The following is a 12,170-nucleotide window of genomic DNA, read 5'->3' as shown; positions in this document are numbered from 1 at the left end:
GCCAACCAGGCTCCTCCATTCCTGGGATTCTCCAGGCAAAAATACTGGAGTGGGTTGCCATTTCCTTCTCCAATGCATGCATGCATGCTAAGTCGCTTCAGTCGTGTCCGACTCTGTGCGACCCCATGGACAGCAGCCCACCAGGCTCCTCTGTCCACAGGATTCTCCAGGCAAGAATACTGGAGTGGGCTGCCATTTCCTTCTCCAATACCACAGTAGTAGAAGTAATGAAACAGAAATCATAACCAAAAATAAGAAAGATTATGGAAATCACCTACTCAGTCGTGTCCAACTCTTAGTGACCCATGGACTGTAGCCCACCAAGCTCCTTTGTCCATGGGGATTCTCCAGGCAAGAATACTGGAATGGGTTGCCATGCTCTCCTCAAGGGTATCTTCCCAACCTAGAGATTACACCCAAGTTTCCCCACTGCAGGTGAATTCTTTACCATCTGAGCCACCAGGGAAGCCCATGAATAATGGAGTGGGTAACCTATCCCTTTTCCAGGGGATCTTCCTGACCCAGGAATTGAACTGGGGTCTCCTGCATTTCAGGCAAGATTCTTTACCAGCTGAGCTACCAGGAAGCCCTTTAAAAGTATGTATTCATGTATATGTGTTTATGTGTGTACATGTATGTATGTGTATACATACATAATTTTTTCATTGTTTGGTAATTGACTAGAAATTTTAAGTCACTTAAAACTTTATAATGGGTCTGTGTAAATTACATATATGTGAATACAGATATCATCCCTTACTCTTAAAAAAAAAGACTAGCAATATACTAGCTAATGAATGTATACTTAAAAAATCCAAAGTGGATTATTTATTCTACTATTATACCTGGAAGAGAGTAACAGCCCAACATTCTAGTATCATCAATTTAATTCTGCTGTATAAATCATCATTCAGACTTTACTGGGCATCCAGGCCTATGTCAGACTCTTTCTAAGCTGAGGAGAAAAGAAAACAAAACATCATTTTGGTCTTAAGGATCTTCTGCCTAATGATCATGAGAAAGTTCATTCCTCTCTGTACATTAGATAGGTTCCTTTCCTCCCTTCTCTGAGAAAAAAAATACTCAGAGCACCATGCCTAGAATTCCCATGGCAAGACCTAGCATAGGTTTGCACTTATGGAGACTACAAAAAGGCAATACTAAAAGTAGTAAAGCCCAAAGGCAGGCAGGAAGAAAGGATGCTGGAGTAGCCTAAGATTCTGAGTTGAGGCAGTAGGAAAAGAAGTGAAGTGGAGAACAGATTTAGAGATACTTAGAAGGTAAAACCAGGATGGAATCTGGTGGGCTTTAAGGAAAGGGGAAGGGTCAAGAGGGACTCTCAGGCTTGAGTGAAGGGCAGAGTAGATCACTTCTGATCAAGATTTGTAATATAGGAAAATATTCAGTTTTATGTAGTGAGCTGGGAAGCAGTGAGAACTCCATACTATCATGTTCACTTTGAGGTATCTTGAGCAAATCCAAGTGGAAACCCTAGCAGGAGATACAGGAGTATGGTTTCCAACAGAGTAAGAAACACCTGCTTAAAAAGACTGTTGGATTCAAATGATAAATAACATCACTCAGGAATATCAGGATGAAAGAGATCTGAGGATACAACCCAAGGCAACACACATGTTTTAGGAGCAGGCAAAAGATGACCAGAATAGCAAGAGCACACTAAGAGAAAATGGCCTGCTGGAAGTTGAGGAAGGATGGGAAGTCACGGAGAGGCAGACTGGTCAAGAATGTCAAATACTCCGGAGAGTGCAAGGAATATAGGAACTGACCACATAGAAACTGAGAGGTAAAATACACTGGTAAATGTGTATTTTTATTGGAAAATATTTTTATTGGAGGTGAGGCAGATGAAGACTGATTACAGGATGCTGATGATATAGTAGGAAGTTAAAGAAATGAAAACCTGCATAAACTATTACTCTTGAAAGTATCTTCTCTATGAAAGGAAAAAGGAACAGAGAAGTATATCTAAGGGAATAATAAGTTTTCAGAGATCGGGTGTTAACAGAACAGAATTATGCAAATTTACATGCTGAACCAAATAAACCATAGTTGAATATGGCTGTCCCTCAGTATCTCAGAGGATTGATACCAGGACTCTCCACAGACACCAAAATCCAAGTATGCTCAAGTCCCTTGTATAATATGGCCATAGTATCTTCATATAACTTATACACATTCTCTATTATATTCAATACTTTAAATCATCTCTAAATTACTTAAAATCCATAATACAATATAAATGCTAAGTAACAACTATAGGTACATCCAAATTCAAATTTTGCTTTTTGGAATTTTTTTCCAACTACTTTTGATCTGGAACCTGTGACTGTGAAAGGCCTACTGTACTTAGAGAGTGAATAAGTGATGGGGTAAGGACTCAGAGAAGAGAGGAGAGAAAGGGAACATAAGAAGCCAGAATAGCCTTGGATAGACACTCTCTCTTCCAATGAGACTGGAAAGAAGAGGTTGGGAGAAAATGCAAAGTCAAGGAGGATTAACTGAGGCTTTTTGGTTGCTATTGTAGTTGATCCGCTTTTGAGAACTCCTACCTCAGTAGGATGAGAAATGTGGTAGCACAGAGCTCTGGAAGACTCTGAAGAGTTTGAAGCAACTGTCCTGTCTTTGCTCTGTCTGAGATAGGAGCTCTTCCTCTGCATTGTCTCAATGAAACCTGTGCTCAACTCTATTGCTATCTTTTTTTTTTTTTTTTAATTTTATTTTATTTTTAAACTTTACATAATTGTACTATATATTTCTGCAGGATATTTCATATTTTATAGATTTAACTCCAAGGACCAGCACAGTACCTGGTAGAGCTGAAGAGCTGAGGAAAGTTTGCTAAGTCACTTCAGTCATGTCCGACTCTGTGTGACCCCATAGACGGCAGCCCACCAGGCTCTCCCGTCTCTGGGATTCTCCAGGCAAGAACACTGGAGTGGGCTGCCATTTCCTTCTCCAATGCATCAAAGTGAAAAGTGAAAGTGAAGTCGCTCAGTCATGTCTGACACTTAGCGACCCCATGGACTGCAGCCCACCAGGCTCCTCCATCCATGGGATTTTCCAGGCAAGAGTACTGGAGTGGGGTGCCACTGCCTTCTCCGGAGGAAAGTTTAGGTTGTAGCTAATTTCTCCAAGACCTCCACAGTCACATACCTAAGCTAGGGTCCATTCCCTTCACTCACTTGGACAGTTGCCTTACCTCCCAAATACGAGATGTCAAATAGTCCATAAGGTTTAAGGTCACAAGGAGAAAACAAGTCACAACACTGGTTACTTTCATAAACTTCAACATGCCTGGAAAATGCTTCTATATAATAATTCTCATTGTAAGAGAGAACAGATCTTGTGTAACAAGATTAGAAAGCAGAGCAGCACTGAAATGTGAAAAATACATCTTACAAAATATGATTTGGGAAAAGGGACAAATCATACGAACAGTGAGTGTGTTCAGGGTGCATTCTGAAACACATTCATCCCAAATCTGAAAATTTCAGTATTGTCTTTTAAAAATCCACACATGGTCCAGTAGGCACACACACAAAAAATGATTACATGCTTAAAAATCAATTTTTATCTCTAAGCCATGCATAAGAGAAGTATAGAATGATATTTCTAAATTTGATTTAAATGTAATAAGCTTTCTCTGCTTTTATTCTTCATAGCCATTAGCTGGGACACAATATATATGACACTAAAGAGCTTTTGGTGCCAATCTGCCACCAAACAGCGATGAGCGTAACTTATCACTAATTACCTGCACACTTCTTGCAGATGACAACACAGAGATTGATGGAGGCCCAGTCAGGATCTGGGGCTTTACAATCTGCACAGCTCCTGTTGGACTCATTGTACCAAATCTTCTCAGCTACTTCATAATCAGAGAGAGTTTCTGCTATTGATTGCTGCACAGCTTCAATCCACTCTTGTTTCTCTTTTTCAGACTCAGCTGTAAAGCTGAAACAATTAACGTTTCTGCATTATCGATCTCCCTTGTAAAGGCCAATTAAGCAGTATGTTCGGTTTGTATATTCATTTCACTCACAAAGGAGACAGCAGCTGAAAAATATGCCTTCCAGGCAGTTGCAGAGTCTTTTCGGTTAAAAACCATCTCATTGAGAAATCTATTTTTTTCCTTTAACTTTCCACGTTGCTTATGACTTTGTTTACCTATTTTGAGCCAAAATTAACATACACATTTTTCTGACCAGGATATAAAAATCACCTTGTTAGGTCAAAAGCTTAAAAGTTGAGGCCATGTTTTCTAAGCAGTGGTTACATCATAATCAATAAGAGACTGGCAGAGTTTCAGGACTAAGTGGATTATTTTGCCAAGAAAATATGCCATAGTCTGAAACTAAGTTATCAAAAACACCCACTAGAAATTTTGATTTTTTTGTCTTAAAAATAGATTTTTTTAATTGGAAGAATGTCCAGATGGCTTTCAGAAACTGAGAAATCAAGAAAGTTTTAAGTGATTAGTATTCTAACAGAATGCTAACTCATTTTTAGCCTCATTCCTATTTATTCCAATTCTTAGTGCTTATTGAGTACCTGAGTGAAAGAATAAAAACATTAAAACATCAGTTCACTCCTTCAAGAAATATTTAGAGAGTACTTATAATATGCCAGAAAAATGTGCTATACACAGTGCCCCAAACTCAGTCAATGACCCATAGAACGATGCTTCACACTACAATTTTCTGTTCTGAAGATGAAAATGCTTTGAGATACAATGAACATAACAGAGGACTAATAATATCCTACATAATCTATAGAGAAATTCAGTGGCCTCCCTGGATTATATTTTTTAATCACTCCAAGTTTCATTATCACTATCACATCTATAAATTCTTTAGTGGTTTCTTTTCTGCTTCTCTACAGAGATTGGTCAGAGCCCACAGGATACAATGGAAAATAGGTTGGTCCCTGTCCCTGGTTCCAGGTGTATAGTTCCTCAGATCCTTGGAATCCCCTGAGTGGCAAAAACCCTTTATATGCTAATGGACAGCTTCTAACTGGAGACTAGACGGCTTCAGCATGGGAGCTGGTCAGCAGAAGACCAAGATGGGACTAGAGAGCTGGAACTTTCCTATCCCTTGACCTCTCGGAAGGAGAGAACTGCGGTGCTTGATCATGTTTGACTCTGCTACTGCAGCCCACCAGGCTCCTCTGTCCATGAAATTTCCCAGGCAAGAATACTGGAGCAGGTTGCTGCTTCCTACTCCAGGGGATCTTCCCAACCCCAAGGATCAAACCTGCGTCTCGTGTATTGGCAGGTGAATTCTTTACCACTGGTGCCACCTGGGAAGCCCCTGGGAAGGTGAGACAGGCTGGTAATTGACTTAGTCATCAACGGCCCAGGGTCTCAGAGCTTCCCAGGTGGCACTAGTGGTAAAGAATCCACCTGCTAATGCAGGCGACACAGGACATGAGGGTTTGATGCCTGTGTTGGGAAGATCCCCTGGAGGAGGAAATGGGAACCCACATCAGTATTCTTGCCTGGAAAATCCCATGGACTGAGTAGCCTGGTGAGCTGCAGTCCATGGGATTGCAAAGAGTCAGACACCACTGAGCACCTGCACACACACCCTGGATTTCATCATTCTCACCTACGAAATGAAACCTCCATAAAATCCCCCCAAACAACAGGGTTTGAAGAACTCTGAGGCTGATGAACACATTGAGGTGCCAGGAGGGTGGTGCATCCAGAGAGAGCTTGGAAGTTCTCTGCCACAAACCCCCTGTACCGTGGCCTCTAAAGCTCTCCCATTTGGCCATTCCTGAGCTGCATTTTTTATAATAAGCTGGTAATGTTATTTGAACTCTTTTCCTGAGTTCTCTGAGACATTTTAGCAAATTATCAAATCTGGGGGAGAGAGGGTAATGGAGCACCCCAATTTGAGCTAAGCTGGGCTGAGTGAGAGTAACCTGAGGACACTCTTCTGGGACTGAGCCCTTAAACCCGTGGGGTCTGAGTCTCCCTCCAGGAAGATATAGGACACCCAGTTGATGTACACAGAGTTGGAGAATTGGCTGGTGTTAGGACAAACCGTACAAGTTTGACATAATATAAAGCACTTTAAGTAAAACAGCTTAGACAATGTCTACATTGCCAGTTAAGGCTTGAATTTCCTTTATGAAAATAAAGCTTGTTATTCTTTTTCAAAATTCCAGCCAGTAAACATATTTTAACAGATAATATGGGTACTACAGTTGGTATTAATAGCATTTTTGAGACATAAAGTAATTAATTGCTAGACCTTCAAAATCCTGTGACAATTGTCTCTAACCCACATACTACTTTGTGGTATGTTGATTATTTGTGACAAGCAAATTAACGTGGTTGAACTCAACAGATATGACTTAATGCCCCTCTAAAGCAATGGAGTTACTATAGATTATTAACACGTATAAGAACATACATTAAGTTTTCTAATTCACTGTCATAATAAAGTAATGAGTAGAGTACCATAATACAAGATATATACCAAAATGCTAAGATATTTGATCAAGAAGTACTGTGAGTCATTAAGTTCAGCAACAGTTTAAGCTGGAGTTCCTTTTAGAAAATCACAGAGTAACCGTAATTAGGGATTAATCTTAAAGGAGAGATTGTATTTGATTAGGCTTAAAATAAAACAAAATAACAATACAGCTTAAAGACAATGCTATATCTATTTTTATTTTATTCCCTCATAACAATTTTTCATATATTTGTGGATCAAAAATCATCAAGTCCTCTATGAAAAAAGGCATTATGAAAAGAAACTATTCAAATCTCAAGAAATTTGTATCTTTGCAGGTTGTATGATAAGTCATTTTTGCAAAGTGCTTTTATACACTGGCTAACAAATTACATGATCTGAAAAAGTAAAAATGCAATTATTTCTGTTTCAGATGTACAGCAAAGTGATTCAGTTTCATATATATGTTCATATTCTTTTCCATTATAGGGTTATTACAAAATATTGAATATACTTCCCTGTGCTATACAGTAGGTGCTTATTGTTTACCCATTTTATATATGAAAAGTGAAAGTGAAGTCGCTCAGTTGTGTCTGACTCTTTGCAACCCCATGGACTGTAGCCTACCAGGCTCCTCCGTCCATGGAATTTTCCAGGCAAGAGTACTGGAGTGGGTTGCCATTTCCTTCTCCAGGGGATCTTCCCGACCCAGGGATTGAACCCAGGTCTCCCGCATTGCAGGCAGGCACTTTACCATCTGAGCCACCAGGGTGTATATGTTAATCCCAAATTCCTAATTTATTTCCCCTTTGGTGGGGATGTTTTCCCATAAGTCTTTTCTGTGAACCTATTTCTGTTTTGTAAATAAGATCCTTTATATTTTTTTACGATTCTACATATAAGAGATGCTATATGGTATTTGTCTTTCTTATATATACACATACACACACCACATCTTCTTTATCTATTCATCTGTTGATGGATATTTAGGTTGCTTCCATGTCTTGGCTATTCTAAATAACACTGTGGTGAACAACAGGGTGCATACATCTTTTTGAATTAAGAGTTTTCTCTGAATATAAGCCCAAGAGTAAAGACTGTAGGATCATATGGTATCTCTATGTTTAGTTTTTTAAAGAACCCTCCATAATCTTTTCCATAGTGGCTGCATCAATTTATACACCCACCAAAAGTGTAGACGAGTTCCCTTTTCTCCACACTCTCTCCAACACTTCATTTGTAGCCTTCTTAATGATGGCCATTCTGCTTGGTGCAAGGTGGTACCTTATTGTAGTTTTGATTTGTATGTCTCTAATAATCAGTGCTACTGAGCATCCTTGGTGCTTACTGGTAAATTTTTACACACTGGCTAATAAATGACACAATATGAAAAAGTAAGAACATAATTTTACTGTGTCCTATAAGAAGTCAAATCATGACTGGCAATGTAAACATGGATCACCCAAGCTTTACTGTAATAGTACAAACAAAAACTGTTTAAATATAACTTACCTAAAACTCCTGTAAGGAGTGATTATTTCAAAAGACTGTTTTACAGTTCGGTCCACTTGTTTTACATTTGCTACATTCATAGGGATTATGGTAATACCAAGTCCACTCTTAAAATCCTAGTTTGGAGAAAAACAAAAAATCATAAAGAAATGAAAATATGGATCTTGAAAATAAAATTATATTCTCTAAAATTTAATAAATCTCATTAAATTTTACTACAACATGTAAATATGGAATTAAGCAATTCATTAAAAATGCATTGAGTGATTTTATTTCATATACATGATATACAAAATATATACATATTATGTACATTATATATATATATATACTTTAAATACATGATAACATGATAGCATTTGAAGCCTGCCAGGCTACTAATAAAGCAAAGCTTTTTTCCACACAATACATAAGTTGACTAGGACATAAATCTTGAGCTACACATGCCTTGCTTTGAACAGTTAGGCACTTTTTCACCTTTAGCCATTTCATAAAGGGAACTAACAGGAAACTAACCCTTCCCATTTTCTAGGTGGGGGGAGTCAAATGACACTGTGAGGTTGGTATAATGACTGTTTAGACAAAAAGAAGGGAAAGCCACAACTCAAAGAGGTAAAGTAACATGGGAAGAGGAGACGGCTGCGTGTGGTAGAGAAGGACGGAAACCCAGGCCACCTGACTACTGGCTCTCTCTCTGCTGTATGGTGTTACCTCTGTTCTATTACACTGTCTTCCTCATTTGCTCTCAAACAAAAGAATTACTTGTTTTACAATTTTATCTCATTTCTAAAATTTTATTAGTTTCTTCTTCCTTCAATTAGATTCCTAAAAAGCTCCTCAAATGCTATTTTTGTATGGAAAATGCACCTGCAGCCAGTATGTTCAACTTGTCCCACCAAAATTAGAGTGTTCAAAAAGGCACACAGTCTACCACCTAAAAGCATTAAAGTATGTAATATATTATCTAGCCATAAGGGTTTTGGAATTTGATTTATCAAACCATCTCACACCTTAAAAATATAATTAATCTGCACTTCAAAAAATGAATTATCTCTGTCAATAGGTTCAGATTAAATGTACTCTGAATTCCTAAATTATGACTAGGAAAAATTATCCATACTAAAGATAACTGCAAAAAATATGGGTCCACTTTCAGGAAGGACACTTTCAGCAGAGACTGTGAAAGAAACACCTCAGAAGCTGCCTTCTCTTTGTCTCACCTGTTGAACAAGCGAAAAGTAAAAGTACTATTTTCCTATTTCCCTTGCAGCTAGGAGGGGCCATATGTCATAGTTCTGGTCAATAAAATGGAAGTAATTTCCAGCCTGGGGGTAAGGAGGAGAGACAAATCTTGGAAGAAAAGACTTTTCACCCCTTTCCATCTTCTTGGAAAATAACATCTTCTTGGAAAATAACAAAGCCATTTTAGAATGTAAGCATCCTTGAGATGAAAAGCCTGAGGACAAATTCTTGTACTGTAAGGATGTCAGAGTGAGAAAAAAAAAAAAGGAAAATCTTGTTCCTTGATGGCCTCAGCAAGAAATTTGTTAAAACAAACAAGTTCCTAATCTATTTACCCTATCCTTCAGTTTTTTGTCATTAGAGACACTAATGCATTCCTGGCTGATAAAATAAGTGGAATAAAACAACAATGCAACAAATTTTCCACACTCATAAAGGGTTTCCATTCACAAACTGCAGAAAAATTTTGCTTCATGTTTTTAAAAATGTATACATTTTAGTTAGAATGAGGAAATGACTCATTTGTAAACTGAATATGATTTTTTCTGATGAAAGAACAAACGGTTCCTTTTGTTGGGAGAAACAAACCAGGAATTGAATCAGTAATATAAAAGATACAGGAACATGCTAGGTGTTGTGAAATACTTGGAAGAATGTGACATACTTCCACTTGGTATTGTAAGCCCACCTAACAAAAATCAGTACTTAAATGATATGTATGCAGGAGGGAAGTCAAACTTTTCCAACATGTTCCATTTTAACAAGTTCTAGCACAGTATGTCAGCACAGTTGATAGTATCTAGCATACTATGTACACTCCCGCCGCGCACCAGCGCGCCCACAGCCCTCAATGTCAGTTCTCGTATAGTATGCTAGAACTTATTTACTTAAAGTAATTAACTTATAATTACAGAAAACAAATTCTCAATTATCCATACCAATGTTCCCGCTGGATAATGCAACTGTTGGACCAACTTTCAATGTTTAAGTGATTGGAAACTCAAACTCTCTTTTATAAATGGGGAAATAAAATGGGGCTAGCAAGGTTAGAGGACACTTTAGAGAAACAGCTTTCTGATGACCCAGCTTGATATGGGGGTACCTCTAGAATAAAATAGGCTGCATTTCCTCAAACAATGTTCCGTGATGCAACTTGTGCCAATAGCTGGCTAACAGACTACTCTGATTATTATTCTCTGATGGGGGCCTGGCCTGCAGGTGCTGTGTTACTAAGGGCGGAAATACACACTTAGACCAGCAGATGGTAAGACTGACAACCTTGGATAGAAACTGATGAGACTCATCAAGGCTCAAGCCTAAAGAGATGGTACCTCATTTCTACAAGCAAGTCGTGAAATATCTACATATAAAGAGGCAATTTCTGTTAAAAAATAAAATAAGTGAGGTTCAGCTCAAGGCCCCAAATTTATCCCAAGCAAGGCAAAGATGATTTTTCAGCCTGGAAAGAAACTGTAACCCATTTATCAGCTGCCTGCCAAGGCCATATGGTTTTGAGTAATTAGAGTACCCACTGAACTCACCGGCACAAATGGTCTGTAAAATGTACAGCAGAGTAACAAAATAAATGTCAGTGCTCTTGAGAGCTATTAAAATGAAATGACTGCATTTCTTATTAAATAAATATTTGTGGTGACATTAAGCCATCTTGTCACATACCCTTTAGAACATATTTAGAATATATCTCATTCCTAGAGCCTCATCAAAATTACCTGTGTTGAACTCTCCCTCCCTCCACTCTGAGATTCTGATCCCAAGAATCAGAAGACAAAGCCTAATGATTTTCAGTTAAAAAACAAAACAAAACTACCACCTTATGATTTTCATATGTAACAAGTATTAACAAACACTGAATTAGACAGCAGAACCAGTTGTAGAATCTAAACAGTACAAGTCTACATCATCTAAATATCAGGATATAAACATTTCTCTAGGCCTTCAGCAGAGCAAAAAAAAAAAGCATGCAATCAGATTATGAAAAAAGCACTTGAAGTTATTAAGACTACTGGTTAGAAACAGGATGGTCAGAATACAGTGACACATTGGATTGTCTAGAACCTATGCATCCTGCATGCCAATCCTTTTGCTAATATCCAAAGGATATAAAAGCACTGGTCTTCATTAAGCACACACACTCTATACTTGATTCAATACTTGTTTGCTTAGTGCTCTGAAGCTTACAAACAGCTATCAACTCTGATTTGATTTTCCTAACAATTCTGTGAAGAAGGGAGAGAAGATACAGCCATTTTTAAAATGATAGAATATGTCCTGGCAAAACTGTGTTGAGAAGGTACCTCTAGACAGCCAGAAATTATGCTAAGTGGTGGGCCTGCTCAAAAGCATGAGATGGGGGTACTTGAGGAAGCTTACAGTTTGAGGAGAAATGAGAGAGAACTGTAACATGTGCAATAAAAGAATAATCCATGTCTGTAGGGTAAGCACTGAATCTGATCCAAAAAAGAGAGTACTGAGTTCATATTCTTCCCAAAGGATGTGACCTTTGACTGATAAACCCACAAAGTCCAGACCAGACTGATCAGATGTACCTCGCTTGCTTCAGCTCATTTGTCTGCAAATCAGGGCTACCAGTAGTACCTACTGCATCACTGTATGAGGATTAAATTCATGCATAAAAAGTGCTTAGAAGAATGCTTGTGGCAGTAAGTGCTTTCTAGTCCCAGTTAGCTATTATTATTACCGTTATATTATTCCTCTTGAATTTGAAACCGACTGAACATATTACCTATTAAAAAGTTAATTACAAGAAAATGCATGCTTAAAAATAACTATCAGGTGTACATAAATGTTAAATAATGGAATGGAATGTGAATGTTAAACTTTCATGAAAATTAAAAATAAATTAGCCATTAACTACAATCTGTCAGCACTATTTTCATTTTGAAAAAATAG

At 38.0% G+C, this 12,170-nt stretch overlaps 1 protein-coding gene across 12 annotated transcripts in view; it reads right to left on the bottom strand.

The window, feature by feature from the left end:
- ARAP2 (ArfGAP with RhoGAP domain, ankyrin repeat and PH domain 2) overlaps nucleotides 1-12,170 on the bottom strand; it is a 199,676-nt gene that overhangs the window by 111,376 nt on the left and 76,130 nt on the right. For all 12 annotated transcript variants that reach the window (XM_044946011.2, XM_044946016.2, XM_025290199.3 and 9 more), the window contains 2 exons: nucleotides 7,998-8,113; nucleotides 3,776-3,975 (listed from right to left, as the gene is read on the bottom strand). In XM_044946011.2, the coding sequence (XP_044801946.2) occupies nucleotides 3,776-3,975; nucleotides 7,998-8,113 (316 nt within the window). The remainder of the gene's footprint in view (nucleotides 1-3,775; nucleotides 3,976-7,997; nucleotides 8,114-12,170) is intronic.

Source organism: Bubalus bubalis, chromosome 7 (genome assembly GCF_019923935.1).
Source record: "Bubalus bubalis isolate 160015118507 breed Murrah chromosome 7, NDDB_SH_1, whole genome shotgun sequence".
Lineage (NCBI taxonomy): Eukaryota > Metazoa > Chordata > Mammalia > Artiodactyla > Bovidae > Bubalus > Bubalus bubalis.
Note: the sequence above shows the minus strand (reverse complement) of the source record. Positions and strands in the feature narration are given on the sequence as shown.